The sequence below is a fragment of the Atractosteus spatula genome, chromosome 15, assembly GCF_055471065.1.
Source record: "Atractosteus spatula isolate fAtrSpa1 chromosome 15, fAtrSpa1.hap1, whole genome shotgun sequence".
NCBI lineage: Eukaryota > Metazoa > Chordata > Actinopteri > Semionotiformes > Lepisosteidae > Atractosteus > Atractosteus spatula.
Genome location: NC_142720.1, coordinates 14,788,197 through 14,807,399, shown reverse-complemented (window position 1 = coordinate 14,807,399; position 19,203 = coordinate 14,788,197). Strand labels below are relative to the sequence as shown.

The 19,203-nt window shown below is 36.8% G+C and overlaps 1 protein-coding gene across 1 annotated transcript in view; it reads left to right on the top strand.

Moving 5' to 3' along the window:
• Positions 1–6,113: 6,113 nt before the first annotated feature.
• Positions 6,114–19,203, top strand: part of slc35f3b (solute carrier family 35 member F3b) — a 41,532-nt gene continuing 28,442 nt past the window's right edge. The window contains exons 1-2 of the mRNA XM_088934065.1: positions 6,114–6,208; positions 7,313–7,542. Coding sequence (XP_088790191.1) covers positions 6,114–6,208; positions 7,313–7,542 — 325 coding nt within the window. The remainder of the gene's footprint in view (positions 6,209–7,312; positions 7,543–19,203) is intronic.

Sequence of the window (19,203 nt, the reverse complement as noted above, 5' to 3'; positions counted from 1 at the left end):
TTTACATCAATCTATATTGCTTTCACAGATGAGACCCCATCTGACACCACATATCTAAATCTTGCTTCATTTTTCAGAAAAAACAGGACATGAAAAGAGCATATGGCACTGCCGTATGTATTAATTAGTAAAATTAATGTCGGATGCAATGTATTGGAGTGCATATTAAAAGCTTTCAGAGCTCTGATTTTGCACAAAACCAAGCCATTGCATATCTTTTATTTCAAAGATTTACCAAGATTTAGAAACTTTGCCTAGTACAGAACTCTTTATGCTGTAGTAAAATATACCCAGCAATATTATGTACAAAATCCCCAACAATACTGAAATTCTTAAAAGTGTTGAAGTTAAAAATATTTTTTGTTTCTTCAGTGCAGCTAAATTATGAGATATTCGTTTTTCAAACAGATAGGTTAATTTGATCTTGATTATTCAAACAAATTGATGTGGAACTCATAACTCATGTACTGTATACCACAGAATAACATTTTAATTCCCCATAAAATTGGCATACAGTACCTCTTTGCTAAGGTTTGAAGTATTTGTTTTTCATACCTCTACTGAATATTCAAGTGGCTTGGGATTTGAAATTCTTCATAATTGATCATTTTGATTACATAATGCTTTGAAAATATTGAAATATTTTAACTGCCCACAAACATTTTTCTATTGTTGTGTGTATTAAAAGTTAGTATATAAATCATTTTACTGAAGGGTTATTCTAATTGGAGTCTAGGGAATATGGCTTGTCGTGCCCAAAGCTCTGATTGTCAGGGACCTGTCTATCTAGCTTTTCAATGTGTAGTGCCTAAGAATGCTGATATGTCAGCTTGAGAGACAATTAATACAGTAACAGAGAAATGCAATGAATGATGAGAAACACCTTAATTTTATTTTTGCTCTCAATGAAGCAAATATTGTACCAGAGCAACTCAATTTCCACTGTTTGAGATTATGGCTGTAACTTAGATAATTGTCGTATGTCCCTCAGGCTTGATAACCCAAATACGCTTGAGCATTTTTAGTGCTTTACGTATTTTTCATTATGTCTGGAATATCACATGACATGCTGGATCCTTTAAAACAAATCAAATTTGAGGTCTCAGAAAAAAACATCAGACACATAGACTTTCAGTATCTGTTTGTAGACCTGTAGTAATTAGAGGTCAGTAGTAGAACAAATGATATTTAGAAAAGTTGGGTCATGGCACTTTGTCAGCCATTTTCTACCATTTGATGACCACCAATATACATGAACATCACAAAAAATATTACTTTCAGAAAGAAAGAAAACATTATTTTTGCAACTTTCCATTTATTTTTCAATATATTCAGATAACAGCTGATGAGCACATGATCCGGTACCCTGGTTCATAGCTCCTATATTGTTTCTTGCAACCACTTGATTTAGTTGATAAAATACCTTACTGATGTTTTGATATTTGTAGAAGAGCTTGGCAAAAATTTTAGATCACTCATAACTCAGTTTTTAATAGAAAGCTAATGCAAGAGAAGAAATCTTTCTTTATATATTTCTTTACAGAGTTTTACAGTGATTCAGGCCCTGGGCTTTCAGCCTTCTATCGAGCAACTTTAATTACTTTCAGATTTTAAATCAACATGGCACGTGGTATAATCTTTACCAGCCCAGCTCTCACCTTTTTTCTGTTCCTTAAATCTCTGCTGGTGACTAAAGCATGTTTGTGTAATAAGAGTGTTGTTTCATTGGCCAAGTCATCAAGGCACTCAAGGGAATCTTCAGACAATAAACAGCAATCAGACCTCAGAGTCAGGTGGCTGAAAGTACAAAAATAAAATAAATAGCATCACTCTCCCTTTCACTGCAAAATCACTGAGTGTCATTATGATTTTAAATGTTTCACGAAGCAAATCCTGAAATGACTTAGAATAACAGGCACAATAATTTTTGCACCTCCTAGTCACTCCTTCCTCTTACTTGCTGGTCTGTTCCTCTCCAATTAATTTGCACCAGTGGGACAGAAAGGCTAATAGGAGAAAAAATATGTTTTAGTGATTAAGTGCTGTGAGGACTGCTGTGGAGAACTGGGAGTGGAGGCTAAGTGAGGACTTCTGAAAGTCTGGATGTTGTGATTTTTAAGGAAAGATGAAAAAATAACAGAAAGACGACTGAAAAAGAAAGGGCTGAGACTTCTGGTCATCTTTTTGGTGAATTTATGACATTGTAATTGCACATCTAATGGCAGATGCTTTAGACCTGATGTCTGCTAAATAGCATTCAGTATGATATCATCTGGGGTCCTACCCTTTAATGTTTTTGGAGTAATAAATAAAAGGTTTTAAAATAAATCATAAATCTGTGTCTGTCTTATTAGAAGCTAGCAGGTTATGCTCAGTTAATAAACATGATATCCACTTTATTACTGACTTACACTGAGAGCTGTGCTAAATCCACAGAGCAGACTGGTGGAGACTTCCCATCGATGATAATAATACACGTTTCTGAAAAATGTCATGAATTGCATTATGAGGAATAAACAGTCGCTGTGACAAGGAAGAATGCAACATAAAATACCACAAGACAGCCTGTTCTTTAATATATATATATTTTCAACCTGGTATTCTTGGTATAACACTTGAATGCACATGAGTAGCAGTGCAGTTGACACACGATACGTAAGGACAGGATTTGTAAGTATTGTCTTCTATGCCAAATTGTTCTTGTAAGTGTCTGAAGTCACTAACTTCAGATTTCAAAATAGCATATTCAGATTGAGTAAAGTTGTAACATTTTTCATTTTACAAACAACAACATGTTACAAGCTATTTTAGTCGTTTTAAATTCTAAAAGCTTTTTCAGGAATACTGCTAGTTTAATCATGAATGCGCAATCAGCCATCACTTTGAAAGGGACACAAAGTTTTCTCCTAAAATAGTCACAATAAAACACACAAGTCTTCAAAGGCCTCTCATTGAAGTGAAAATTAAAAAAGGTTGTGGTGGTGATAGAGCCCAGAGAATGTTCTTTACAATATTTCCCTGGTGGACCATGACATCACCTTTGACACCTTTTCCCGTCTCTGTTGAAAACAATGAAGTCATTCTGCTGAATCACCAAGGTTTGGGTATTACCTATTTGTAAAACATGATCTACTGTAACAGAATTAATTAGTAGTAAAGTGTGAAGCTCATTCAAAATATATAACATTGGACTACAAATAGCTCAGTGTTTCACTTAGTGACAGGTATGTTATATAAGACAGCAGGATGAGGTTATAAATAGCTCAGTGTATAAATTCCACTACTATGATTACACTGTGAAAAAGGCCATTGGTCACACATCTGGTAATGATTTGATTTTTTCATAGAAACGCAAAATATCAACAGCATGCTTGATTAAACAATACAGAGAGTTTTACATCACTCCCCTTCGTATTAAAAATCAAGCACGAGAAAGGATCCTACTGAAATGATGCATCATTTGTCACAAAGCTGCTTCCTGCTTTAATATTCCTGTGAACAGTTTGTGTTCATTTGTTGAGGGCTTTCTTTTCATCAATCTTTAAAGAATATGATTCTCACACCAGGTGACATGGTGGTGCAGTGGCTACATTGCTGCCTTCAAATGCTGAGGTCTTAGGTTCAATTCTAGACCTAGGGAGCTATCTGCATGGTAGCTTTAGTTCTCCCTGTGTTTTTGTGGGTTTATTCTGGTTGCTCCAGTTTTCCCCAACTGTCCTAAGATATTTTTTTAAGAAAATAATCTTTATATCAATGTATACAATTCTTACAAAGAGTGCAACTCTAACATAACATAGAATCTCTACAGAATTATAAAAAGGTCTTTAAAAGGGTGATTGTCCATTGTCAATAAATGAATATAAATGATTGTGCTTAATCATTCTGTGCTAATAGAATCAGCAACACTAGCTTTATGAAAGGAACCTATTTGAATAGTGCTTAGCCATGTTTTATAAGGCATCTCGTGACAGATGTGATGCAGTGCTCTCTTCATTATCTGCTTTGTAGGAAAAAATAATAACCAACTTATTATATACAGTATGATGTAAGTAAGGCGTGAATAGGGCTGCTAGAATAATGCATTAATCAAGGTACAGTTTCCCAGGTCATTGTTATTCTCGTCATTACGTTTTAATCCACCTGACATTGATTTTCCCAAAGTAAGCAATCCAGCTGCTTTCTCTGAATGAGTTCAAGGAATTGACCACCCCCAAGAGATGCAACCAGGGTTGTTGATTTACCTCAGCCCATCTCATTCTTCTGGGCAGCTAACTTGCAACGAGCAAATAACCTGAAGGCATTATTCTCGCACCAAAAATTATAAATCTTCAATTTCAGGCTGTGAATTACTCTGAGTCCCCTGGCATTTCACTGTAGAACTTGTTTTTGAAGCTTCTACAAAGAGTATAATTACTTTACTGTAAAAGATAACTGCCTCTAATATCATATGGCATGTTTTAAATATTTATCAGATTTTTGTGATGCTGTACAGTTTGTTGATATACCTTGAAATAAAGTGATATTTCTATATGTGTACCTCCTGGTAATGTCTCCTGCGAGGTGCTGTACTCCTTCCTTATTAAGTTCCAGAAGCACAGCACAATATTCATTTCAATAGTTTCAGTAGTCAATACTTAATTATGGCGAAGAAGAGGCGTGATTTGAATAGTGAGCTTTATTGAGTAACTCACTGGACTGAGGAGAATGACAACCTGTTCGTGAGGATGGGCTAGTCTGACCTCTCCTACCTTTCAATGAAAGAAAACACAGGGACCTGCAGCAAAGATGAAGCTAGGGTGGAGGGAGGGGTGTGAAAATGAAATGTGCAAACGAGTAGGTAAGAAGAGCGATAATTATATGAAGGCAGGCTGAAGTGGGTGAGATTGGGGATTGACCTCTTCCAAGCTTTTGTTTTGAAAGTCCACTAATGACATATGATATGGTTTACTAATATTACTTCACTGGGAATAACAAAGAATTAAGAATATTGAAAGGGTTATTGAGTATTTTAGTCATAATGAATCTAGTTTAACCCGCCTGGCTGAGGACTTACTTTCTGGCTATAGGACAAAGAGGCTTGAACCCCCATGCTGAGTGAGGGAGTGACCAAGAGCCAGCTGCAGTGGTGGAGATGGGGTGGAGGAGGGATGCAGAAGATATATGCGAGGGGGAGAACGGGATCACGTACAGTATTTGTAATGTTTACACGAGCAAATGACGGCAGGAATGATTATGAATTATTGACAGCTGAGGCTGATTGAACTTGGCTGTTGTCATCCCCCCGAATGTTTTGTATAATCTCCATTTCTTGCAGTCTTAGTATATGTTCAATTTTACAAAACAAATCTGTTAATCCTAGTTAAGAAAATATGTTTTTTGACATGGACCATCTTCAGTCCGACCCTGCCAAGAGTGCTTATGATTTGGGCTTTCTCCAGTGTGATGTAGTACATTCTAAGCAATACTGCTTGGGATGCTAGTGGTTTGTTGAACTATTTTGCATTATCATAAGAAACTTAATAAAACAGGATTAGAAGAGTAGACTCCACCCCCTTCATCTTTTCAATGTAGACTAATGAAGATTTTTTAGATAGATTTGTATTTTAGAAGCCTTAATTGGTTTCCCTGTGTCCACTTGCTTATATGGGAATAAGACTAAAATGAAATCATTTTACTCCTTTTAATTAAGATTAATTAAAAGAGAGCTCTAGATTCACATAAAAATGGAGCAGTTAAAGCATACCTTTCACTGTTTAAAACCTCATTTGTATTGTTCTTTTTCTATAGATGCAAGAAATGATTCTTTGAGTGATACATTTTAGTAGCATTATTTATGTCTAATTTTCGTAAAGACCGAAGAAAGAAAATTAAACCTCGTCTAAACACTCCCTTTTCAGGTATCTTTTCACGAGTTTATGTACTGCTGTTGGATCTGCTGGATATCTCGTTTGCCCGGCAGACGGCGTAATTGAAAGAATTACAGAAGCCCCAAAGTATACCCGATGGGTTGCCAAACGCATTTGTTTAGCTTTATTGAAATAGATGATGCTCTGTGAGGGAGAACTAGTGATCTTGAGGGGTTTCTGAGGGAACAGTAACTTGTTAACGTCCATATGTATGGCGATGCCCAAGCAGACGGTGTGGAAAAGAGTCTGTGCTCCAGCCAGCACTGCCGATGCCAGCTGGGATTCTCCACTTTGATGCCGAAGTAAGACAAAGAAAATCTATCCTGACAGTCGTTTAATATTCCTAGCTATATAATGATATTTTTTGCTTAAAATATTTTCATCCTTTTTATTAAATGAAGGGCAAATGTGGCTGATATTTTAGGGAAATATGACCTTTTCTAACGAAGTGCATTTTATCCCTTAAGTTTTAGATTGTAGAATATTTTCATACACGAGATAGTGTGATTAGGGTCTTTCATGATATAGTATACATATTCTTTAAAAAAAAATGCGTATACAGAACTGTAGCCGGTATTCTTTAAAAGAAGAGTTGGATCCATTAAAGTTACTAAATACCACGTGTATCTGATAGTGTTTTTAAATGTGTATAAAACATCTTTTCTTTATAGCGTCACAAGGTTGGAAAAACGGATAGTCTCGAATTTAGAACTGATGCATTCAATTAGACACATCTACACCATAAACGCTACGTACATTTTATGCAGGGATAAACAGAATTTCAGAAAACAAATAATAATATTAGCTTGTTGTATATGATTTTAGTACTGTGACCGTCATAATAATGACAGAAATTAATCTCACTCAATTTGAGATTTTCAAAGAGAATGCCTCCCAGTGGCGGTGAATGTGATTAAAGCAGTGTAACGTGACAAGACATCACTTGGCTTTTCGTGGTCTCAGGAAAGGGAGAGCCTTTACGTTCACAACCCAATGGATCGTCCTATTTTGTTGCAAGTACTCTTTTCAAACACCTTGTGTCGCTTTATTGTATATTAATTTCTTGAATCTACTGTTGGAATATATCTCTTCATATGGGGATCGGGGAGTTCCGCAACAAAGGAACCCATTCAGCAGCCCTAGTGTAAGTGTGAACGACTTTAAACGTTATTATTCCTTTTGCATGCAGTGTCAGTGAAAACGGAGTTCTGTAACTGTCCCAGAAGTACCCTGTGTAACAAGGAACATAATTTCTTATTTTTATAACGGCGAGGGTTTGAAAAGCTTCCACTTAACGGTGCCATCGAAAATGTGCAGTTAGGTCTCTATAGCTGGGCAGAGCTGTGCTTCTTACGGTACCTGCAGCTGGTTCTCTGCTCCGGTAACCCTTTGCTCTGCTGTTCTAGCGGGATGCGGAGATCGCCAGATGTGAGCCCGAGGAGGCTGTCAGACATCAGCCCCCAGCTACGGCAGCTGAAGTACCTTGTCGTAGATGAATCGATCAAAGAGGATCTGAAGTCGTCCAGGTCGGTGGAGGACATAAATAGTGCGTCTATTGGGCTAACTTCCATCGAAGAGAGGATTCTGAGGATCACAGGATACTATGGATACCAGCCCTGGAGCGCGATTTATAACAGTAAGACCCCGATTAATTCGTTAAATAAGGCTGATTGATTGATTGCTACAGTCGTTATCAAACCCGATTCAGAATTCAATTACCAGCGAGCGTTAAAGTCCACATAAAATTGTAATATTTCTGCCCTTGTGTATTAGAGCAAGTTAATCCCTTGATACATCATCAATTACATGTTTTACTTAATTATATATGCCCCACTGAAAAAGCTTTATGACTCTTGGAATTTTAAGAATTATGTTTTAAACGATCAAATGAGCCTGCTTTAGTGTCTGTTTTAGGACAGCACTTCACACTGTTTCTGTTTATTTCTCAATCGTCCAGCTGAGCTTTACTACCTTTAATAAAAAGACACTAAAACAAACAAAAAATACTTAAGTGGTTTATTCAATTGTTTATTGCAGACTTTTACAACTGTGTTGCTGCTGGTGTATTGTTTGTCAAGGCTATAAAGAACAAAACTGAATCAAATAAATGCTTTGGTTAAACTCCTAATTGGACATAAAATTAAATTACTTGCTTTGTAAAACGGGTTCTAATCAGGCTGTTTTCTTAACGGGCTGTTCAGTGGGTTACTGTGTTAAAGGTGATCTTCTTCAAATGTTTGTCTGTCTTTGTGGGGATATACCATTAACTCCCAATCTGTATTAATTGTATTCTCTCTACTCCACTGAAATGTAACTCGACACAGGATGAAAGAAGATGTAAAACGAACACATTTGATTTCAAACAAGATGCCATTTGATTTGTAAAGAAGTTGTTTCATTGTGGGATCATACCCCCCATTCTCTGTAGACTATCTTGGGGGGGAACATTTTGTCCCAGACCTTGCTACACATGCATGCATCTCCCCCATGACACAGAAAGAAAAAAGAACAGTGGAGAATAAATATCTTCCATCAATGCAGACATGAATAGCGGTGGAGAGATTGAATTAAATATCTATCCATGCAATTTATTTTGTGATTGAAAGTTCTTTATGTTTCTGCTGAATGATGATATTGACCTACACAGATGACTTTTAAGCCATTTTTGTCTCAGATTTCTGAGCTATAGGGGAATTGAATTTTGGATGTAGAGACCTGGGTCTTCCGTTATTGTGTCTCACCAACATCGCTTTCAGAGCCTTCAAGTGATTTGTTTCCAGTGCTTTTTTACAGATACAGTACTATACCTTTCAAAAGTTTACTGTGTACTGAGAGGCTTGGATAGAAAACAATATTGCTCATTTTCAGGCTTGGCATTCCCTTAATTCAATAATGTTATTGCATATCTGAACACGTAAATGTCTCTGCTCTATTGTAAAGCTGCAACATTGTGATATATTTTAATAGAAAGCTGGCATGGATGAGGAAAATGTTTAAGCAATGTGGCAGTGTAATATATTCTCATTTTCCCAGGAAAGCTATACATCTTGTATGTTGCATGGTGCCTTGATAAATCAATGTGTTACTTCCATATCATATCCATATCATATATTTTTTCTGAACAGTTACTTTCTATTTCCTATTAATGAAAAGAAATAATGAGTGCTGAGACTGGGAAGAAATTGATGGTTTTTCTTTTCTCTGACTCAAAGATGACTTGTATATTTGTATGCGCAAATGAACCATCATCTCCACTAAAACATGTTGCACATTTTGTTTCACATGTTTGACAGCAGCTAAATTAGTCCTCCTCTCTTCAGCTAGGGAGTGTATGTGTGTTGTCTAATAAATCATGTTAGAGTACATATTTGAACCACTACTAAAATTGTGGAAAATCAAGCATTTTAAAACCTTTTCAATAATCAAAAGAAAGGAATGATTCAGAGAAATCTACATATTAAATACACAAGTGATTAAAATGCTGCATGTTGATATATCAGAAACGACACACAACCTCACCCAAATGGAGCTTTCCAAGTAAAAAGGAAATATGAGGCTGTCACCCCCTGAGAAATTAAGATCCAGGTGTGTGATACATGAATGCCATTGGCAGTCACCCCAAGTTCTGTATCTTGTCTTGCATTATAAGACCTGTTGTGTCAGAAGGTTTGGTCTCTGTGCTTCAGCTGCTCAGGAGTGCAAACCAATGGCAGTGACTCACATGTGGGCTTCAAGAGATGTGATTAGAATATTTTGTTTAGCACTAATGTCCATGTTTTTTCTTGCTTAGTTGAACTGGTCTTTGACCAAGATACTGTACATCACAGTAAACAGTTAGAAGAGAAGAACCATGGCAATCATGACATGCAGAAAAAGTCAAAAGTGATGTGTGTTAAAATATGAAATGAAATATTACTTTCTGTGATGTGGCAATGGTTTTTACCTACGATGTACAGATAGTATTGAGACAAGTTTCTGTTTTGATCATATTTTCTGGCAATATACAGGTATCCATGCTTAAAAAATAAATCTGTAAATAAAGTAGAGTGGAAGGGAAAGTTTTAAACCCTTCTTGTACATTAAAAATTCTCAAATGAACTGCATGGACCATGAGGAGAATCTATTGGCATTGTAGTGATATTCCTCCTTAAATTGATAAAAACTAAATTTCATGCATCTAATAAAAATCTCAATTAATTCCCCCCCTGTAATTTTTGTGAAGTTGAACAGATGGTACAATTCATTGCAAGTTACAGCTTGTGTATTATATACTCATCTGTGGTAATGTAATAACCAGTTTGCACAAGAGCCTCCAATTTGTTTTGACACATTGCGTTAGCACTCTACAATTAAATCCACCAGAGAGAATGTTATGTGTTCTTTTTTAATACCAGCTGAAAAACAGAAATATCTGTAATGGTTCTGAGCCATTAAAAATAATTTAAATTCCTTTTTTTCAGACAGAGGACTTTATTCGTAACAGGCATGGACAGTAAAATGTGTTATTTTGTTTAGCTTTCACAGTAATTTGGGAATCTAAGCACTGTAATATTTTCAGGCATAGATGGTAAAAACTGCTGGTAGTAAGAACTGAGCTCCAGTAATTACCATGACAAGTGAATAGGTAGAAGGCAAGCTCTTACATTTTGTTTTATTGAGTCAGATTTTTTTCCACGTTATTCTTAAAAGTTGAAATGGAAAAAAATAACAAAAACAATGACTACATTTTTCAGCCGAACAGAAACTTAGGCGTGGACCCATGGTTACTAAATACTCCAACAGACTCGCCAGTAAGAAAAATAAATAATACAAATTCTCAAACATTTGCAATTAATAGGAAAACCTGACACAGTAATAGGTTTTGCTTATACTGAGTGACAAACTCTACATTTTATATTGTCTAAATTGTAAAGCTGCAATTTTCCCTTTAGCATGTGGTTCAGGCAACCTTACCAGTGCTGGCAGTGGTGTATTCACCTCAGATTCTACTGAGAATATACAATTCCATCATGGGATCTCACGTCTTCAAACCATTTACACCACTAATTCCACTGTTTTCCATAAGACTGTGGCTTGCTTTTTTGGCAAAGGTATAAAAGTGTTTCATTAATCACATCCAAGTGATTGCATTTCAACCAGACTCCAAAAAAAAAAATCTTAATGATAAAAAAGTTTTAACTGATTGCGTTGTTGAGCTCTAAGAGCAACAGATATTTTTGTCCCATGATTTAATCTGTGTTTTTAATGTGCACAAAACATCTGCACTTAAAATAAATGGATTACTGTATGTTAGATTGTCAATATTTGTAAACACAAACATTCATTTAATATCTATCAGGAATCTTTGTTCCCCTGCCTTGACTTTGTGACCAAGCCAGCAAGGTCTGAGTGTGCAGAATAGTTTGTGCCCTTGACCAAATTCTATCATATTCTTGTCTTCACCATCTCAATCACAAAGATTTCACAGCACCAGCAACACGAACCAAGGACGTGTTCATATTAAGCAGTGAATATGATGGATATCAGAACCTCTGCTGCTGTAGAATATACTTGTGTTACTGGTATTACAGTATTTCAGAAGTGCAAATAATTCCTTTCCTTTTCTCTTTCAAATGAAGACGAGAATTCCTTGTTCTCTTCTCTGGAGGTATTCTAATGCAGCACACATACTGTATTCGCCACAGACCTATAAAGAGTGCCAGGGTAAATATTAAACAATTCCCCATTATTTATCCAGCTGCAATGGAAATCTCAATGTCAGATCAGTTCTATAAGGCAGCATTGTAAATAATATATGCATTTTCCCTTCATGTGACACTGTATCTCCCTCTGTTCCTGAGTTACACAGATGTAATAGAACTGGTCATGAAATGTAGTCCAGAAATCCAGACACATCACACAAGCTTGGGAGACAACCTTAAGACTAGTGCTTTCAGTCCTGCTCTGTGGCATTGTACTTGTACTAAAATGACACTTATAAAATGCAAATATATTGTATAGTGTCCAAAAGAGTAGTATATATAGTGTCAATCATGTGGGAAGACAGGTTTGTTTCAATGTATGTGCCAGACATACAGCAGTTCAGACGGGTACTCCAGTTTTCTGAAATTTGTAAGCATCTTTGAAAGTTTTCCCACATCAAATCTTAAAATATGCTGCTTTTTGCAGAAGTGTCCCAGGGACAAAAACATGCTGTTTTAATTATTTGGGGGTGTTCTTTAAAAGTGATTTTTATGAAAAATAATGTCCACACTTTCCTTATAATAAGTTTTATCATAAGCACCCTGCATGGAAAGCATAGAAGATAATTCAATTTTCTTTATAGCAACAGGCAATATAAAGAGGCCATTTTCAATTCATCCATGCATTTTTCTAACTAATTCTTCCAATTCAGGGTCACTGGGAGCTGGAACATATTCCTGCAAGCAATGGGTGCATGTCAGGACACACCCCTGAGATGATGCCAGTCCATCTTCGGGAAGATACAAACACAGACACGCACATACTCACACCTAGGGTCAATTTTCCCAAAAGCCAATTAGCCTACCAGTATGTCTTTGGACTGTGGGAGGTAACTGAAGCACCCAGAGGAAACCCACATGCAAATGGGGAGAACATACAAACTCTATGCAGATACATAGACACAACAGGTCCAAAACTGAACCCAGGGCCCCAACACTTTGAGCCAGCAATGCTAACCACTGTGCCACCATGCATTCAACCATAACATTTTCTTATATAAAAAAGTAACTGTGCACACTCTTTCTACACTGTAAAATAATTCATTGACTAGCAACTTGTTAACATTGCAGTATACACAACATTTCATCAGGACATTCACCCTTGGTTAAAGAAGGAGGCTTTGAAAATTTCGTTAATCTCCATTGTAGATAATTGTATATAATCACTTTACATATACTGCAGCATTAACAATAAATGAATATCAGGACCAAATACATTTATTGTGTATTTAATGCCTTTCAGTTTATTTTAAATGCAAAAAATAATGTTATGGAAAAATACATTTGCAAAGCTTTATATGATAAAAATTAATATGTTGTTTAATTCAAAAAAATATTTAAAATTACAGAAGACCACTATGTGCCACCATGCTTCCCACAGGCAAAGAAATAATAATATCTAACCGAGATGTTTCTTTTTAAAGTTAATGCGGCCTTAAACTGTGTTGTGTTATTTTTTAATTAATTACTAAGGAGATCTGATAACCTTGTGACTGAATCTACTGCCTAATTCACTTTCACTTTCAAGCAAAGGGGAGAGAAGACAGTCGGGTGATCTGAGCTTTTGTATTAAAAAGTTCCCCTAAATGAGGTAAATCACAATGGGACAGATAGATGACGTTGGGCTAAAATCACACTTGTACCCCCCCCGCACTTGTTAAGTATTGTAAGGGGAAGGAACATTATGTTCACTTGTTGTCCAAAGTGTCATGGTCCTTAAATAATACTGAGAGTCCCAGAGCCATGGTTTGTTCCAGATTTGTCACCATTAAAAGTTCGTCAAAAGACACAAATGTAGTATCATACAATAAAACATGGTCTAACTCCACAGACATCTATTTTTCTGCTGAAAGTACCATCACAAATCCTACTTCAAATGAATTTTATACAAGCACATGAATGCATTATATATAGAGATCAAGTATACATAATGTATTTCTATTTACATACATTGTATGTATGAACTATTTGTATATTTGTCTGTGAATATACAATGAACATATTTCACATACTGTAAGCCTCTGGAGGAAAATGCAAACTATTATCAACTTGTAATAGAATGTTCCCTTTGTTCCACACAGCAGTTCAGGTTTTAAAACAGAACATTGTGTACAACCTGGATAAATGGCAATGATAATGTAATTATTATTATTGATGGCCTTGGCACACAACTGTTGTGTTTTAGAGTACAGCTCAGAGCCCCCTTATAAAGGTGCATCTTGCTCCTGTTTAGAAGAGCATTACTTTACTTTCCCACTTGACATCTGAAAAGCACAGCAGGGCCCGTCTGAAGCAAGGACTGAGTCTACAGCAAGCGTCTGTGTAAGCCCAGTTAAGGTCACACAAACCACAGCATTGGCAAATATGACAAGGATTTGTTATCTCAAGAGACTACTGTCTGAAAAAAACAATGCTACTCTGTTTCTGCATTTGTTTCTGAAATTTATAAAACCTGCCTTTTCTCACTGCGATGAAGTGGGGGTAAATAATTGATTTCATGCTGCGTTGAACGCTTGACTGTTTTCAACCTTTTTTCAAGTTTTGTGATTTCGTGATGAGGAATAAATTTATATATGTGAAGAGAGATTTTAAAACAATAATCAAAAGAAAAAAATCAAAACAAGGTTAGAAGGGAGTTATATAAAAGCCAAAGAACAAACTAACTGCATATTAATAAGAGAAGTAAATAATTCTGCCTAAGACTGATATTTTGCTTCTGGATAGAGAGACTAACAGAGATGACAGAGAATAGAATGATTGTAAAGTTTGGTACAGCAAAACAGGGACCCCTTTCCATATAAGCCTGGAGAGGTATATTTGAGGCTTTTTTATAGTTGATAAATACAACCTGATGAAAAAAATAAATGGCTTTTGAAGACTGGGCTTTCTTATGGACTAGACCTCACTATGGCTTAGTAATGAAGTTCAAGGAGTCTCTAGACAGTGATATGTTTTAACAGCCTGCATTCATCTCTGTGTTTCACACTCACATGTATCCCACAGCGGTGAGACTACTGATCTGACTTCATCAGTTATCTGCTCCATATCTATCTGTGGCTTAGCAACATGAGCTAGTACAGCTCCTGTCTGAGACCAGGGATATAGCATATAGTACTAATATGAGAGCTATACTGTACCATCCCTGTGTGAGTGGTGGACAGTTGTTCCCAGTATAACCACTGGCTGCGGTTAGTTTTTTTTTCCAGTACTACCAGAGGTGTTTATTACCAGTAGAACAATGGCTTTGCTTGCACTATAACTGAGGCTGGTCCAGTCCAAGGTGGCGGTGGGGACTGTTTCCAGGATGACCAATATTGGTTAAGCGACTGAAACAGAACAAAAGGAGCATGATAGGCCAAATGGTCTCCTCTCCTTAGGAGCCAATCTGATGTTCTGTTGTTTAGATGCCCTCTCTCTGTTGGCTTTGGCTTTTCTGAGTTCATCCTCTACCCTTATTTTTTTCTAACATATTGTGTGTGCCCTTCCCCTATTTCTCTTTTATCAGAATGAGTATGGTGGGCTTTACATATTCCCCGATTCTCCTGAGAATGGACTGTGAATTAGGTGTAAGGTGTTTGAAAACTAAGCAAATGCTGTGCCTGTAGGCATATAATATTAGCACAGCAAAGGCAAAATTGGGTTGTGACTAGCCAGGTGGGTTTGCTCTTAAGGTAAAGAATTTGACAGAAGGAATATACCTGAGCCACTTCCATTAGCTCAGTCTGTGAATTTGGGTGATTTGATGTCATTACTATCAGGTTCCACAATTACTTCTTCACATGTCTAACAATAGAATTTGTCTATATTGTTATATTGTCTATATTGCTATATTGTCTAGAATGTTTCTGGTTTCCATTGTGATGTATAAGCAGTTATACTTATAGTATATAGCAGTTTTTTCTCACTTCAGCTCTTCTTCATAATCCATTCCCCAGTTATCTTCTGCCAGAAACTAGGTCAAATTAGAACTCAGTAGAGTTGGTACACTGCTCTCTTATTTTGCTCTCTGTTATAACACACGACAGAGCTTAATAGACTAGAGTATAATACTGTAATATTATGCTGCCTGAGATGTCATGAGAGGTCAATGTATTAAATTAAGTTGGTTTAATACCACAATTCTAAACAACAACTTTCCCCCTCCCACATTCACCACCACATAGGACCACCCCACTGAAGGATTTTCTCTTGTCTTCTACATTTTGGTTGGCTACAGCTGGTCATGAATGAAAAGAAAACAAAATGACTGAAAAAGTCATACAAAATTAGAAATGTAAAGATGCTGACATTATGCTTCTATGAGCCCTGAATCCAAATTCAGTTTCACTAGGGACAACAACATCCAAGGATTGAATGCTTGTGAATGCTAGGTATACTTGTTAAGAAAAGCTTGGCTTATTCTGCTTGGTTAATGGGCAGCCTCCTGGCCACAGGACAAGGAGGCTCAAACCCTGTTCAGACTGAGTGATCCAGGGGTGGAGATGGGGCAGAGGAGGGATGATTGAGACTAATGCAATTGAGTTCAGTTTATGTAGCTAGTTTGGTGGTGATCATGGTTAGGAACAGCGACGTGAGATTAACTTTTTGTTATCCCTCCCAAACTTTAGTTTATAACTTCCATTTAATGCATTGAGACATTAGTATCAGAATAAAACATACAAATAGAAACTTGGTCAGTTATGCTGACAATCCATCTGACACAGTAATTATAGCTCGATTACCAAGCTCATGTGGGTGGATTTCATGCAGACCTTTATTTCATTGGGTCTCTTCTTTTCCTCAGAGGGGCTGCTATCATTTATAATTGTGAAGGCAGCACAAAAAAACAGAGCTCAGTATGAGAGAGGCCCCACTGAGATTCTGTCTTATTTTGAATTCTGGTTTTCTGGCAGAAATGTTGTGTTTGAATGGAAACTGGGAAAAGGTCAGCCCTGAACAAAGTTTAAAGCTGTTATGACTGAGAAAAAGATAGAAAATAAAAAGGATATCTATGCTCTGGTGCCTGTTCCACCCCAGGGGGTTAAAAGCATCCTATAGACTAGAGCAGTGTTCTTTTATCATTCCTTAATATAATTTCTTTTTCAGGCCTGGTGTCCAAGGACGCATCATGAGAAAGGTCTTGTTCCTCTTCCTGAATATAAAGGAATTAAAAAACATATTTTCAAAAGGAGAAAAATGTGAATTATATTGCAAACTAATTTTTATAATCTTGTTGTTGTCATTGGACTATCTTGGTGTTGGCTTAAAATGTTTTTATTTGTTCGCTTGCTGATTTTTTAAATTGAATCAGGCTTTAAAGATACTTTTGAGAAGTAGTTCATGTTTTGTCCCTTTTGAAAACAGTGCCAAAGTAACAAGAATTAAATTTACTTTTACATATTAAAAATGTACCTCATTTAGTATTCCGTCTTATAGGACTAAATACCCGGCTTTAATCATCTCCAAACTGTTGAACATTGGTTTGCAACATAATGGCAAACGATGAATTTTGTTCTGCTATAGGTTTTAAGTACAGGCTTGCTGTAATTATTACTAAGTACTTTTTGCAAGAGCAGAGTGGTTGACTGAGAGATTGTGGGTTCAAGTCCCTGCTGCAGAAACTGCTTAGAGAGGGGATTTATCCCAGTTTTTCTAGTAACACCAGTATTGTTGGGGGGGTTATCTCTGTGATGTATGTGTATCCTGTTGAGGAAGGCAATCATGTGCTCTTTAGTGTACCTAATGCTCCAGAAACCATAATAGGCTCTGGCCCAATGAGTCACCTTTTTACTGTTATGAGAACTAAACAGCTGTGAGGAAGCTAATTTGAGAATTAATATGAGGATTAGTGGCAAGTGAGGAAATAATCTGGACGGCACATCACCTAAAGGTGCTGAAACCACAGACGTTGTATCATTCAGTCACTCATTAAGATTATTTGTTAGCGATGATGGAAAATTCTGGCAATGTAACTATGGCTACTGATAAAAATGGAGGGAAAATGTTGTCAACCAGGACAAAATAGTGAAGTGAGGTTTTCTGAAAGTATTGATGCTCTGCTATGAGTCACTCTTGGCTTTCCCATACCTCTTCATTGATATGAACTTCATAAGATATATTGAATGATATAGACTGTGTTTTGCCAAACATTTCTCTGCCTGTACTGTGGTGTACCACATTAAACTTTCATGAGTTCATGGTATGTCAGGTCAGAGAATGTTCAGGTGTTGGATCTCACAATGCAGGTTCTAAATTTAATTAAGTGCTAACTAAATTAAGTGTTTTTATTTTCTCAGCAAATACTTTTTAAATAAAAAACTATTTTTATATATTTGAATAATATACTATACGGTCAATTTTTAAAGTCGGTACAGCAGCAGAAGAAGAAGCTTGAGTCTCTGTAGTTATTTCTGTAGTTCAAGGAAGGCATGGCTGTTTCTAACTTCAGCCAACAAGAGCATTGCCAACACAGCTCAGCGCACTGCCACTTCTATCCCAGTGTTTCTCACAGTGACATCTAGAAGAACGGCACCGTGGTAGAAATCCTCAATTAGCGAGAAGAAGGCATTTAACTAGATGAGACACACAGGGAAAGTGAAGAGACAGCTGAGAGTGGGGATGCAGAACAGACCAAAAGAAATGTTCATGTGCTGTGCAGTACGGCTTGCAGAAGTGCTGAATCATTGGCCTGTGATTGGCCAAGGGGAAAAGGGAAACAGGCCCTGCCAACCACAGATGTATTCAAATGCCTTTTACACACACTGTGAAAAAATAAAATAGAATTCTAGTAATTAATAATTAGTGTTAACACTTGAAATCAGGAGACAGTGGGAGTACTGTATGTCGCTAGTCATTGTTCATGACAGTGTCAGCTGACTCAGTGTCCATCTGTCTGTCGCAGGTGTGAGGAGTAGGCTCACTGAAAGCAGTGCTTGTGGTGGAGCTGCATAAGATCTGACTTACATTGCTCATCAGGCACCTACCTGATGTAAAAGGCTGTGGAAATGAACAGGGAAGTGGAACACAGAACACACGCAGCACGTCCTGCTCTGTGTTTGTTGGAAATTTAGGAAATAACACATTTTTTCTTTATTTGGGGTGGTGCTTTATTTTTTTAGACATCAGTTGTATTGACTTTTTTCCACGATTCTCTCTCTCATCCTAGTGTTAATCCTGCATCAGCAGGGTCCGCTTGTCGGCACGCCCGTCTCCATTTGGTGGTTTGAACCAAATCTTTGAGCTGACGTTGCCATTAACTGCGACCGAGAAATACTCCAACCGGCCCGTCGCTCCGCACTTCCGTACTTTTTTCCACGACTGATGGCACCAAATGGGAAATGGCATCAGTGAAAACATCTATGTGCTATGTGAAATTAAAACCAAATTATTAACCAAAAATTAAAAGTTTTTGAAAAGATGAAAATGAGAGCTGGAATACAGTATTTCTAACAATAGCTAATCCTTAAAAGGAATCCTTACCACTTGCAGACCAAAACTATGTGGAAAACATAGAATATTGTGTAATAGTGAAGACTAAGACTAAGAATTAAGGATAGGAGTAAGAGTAAGAATATTGT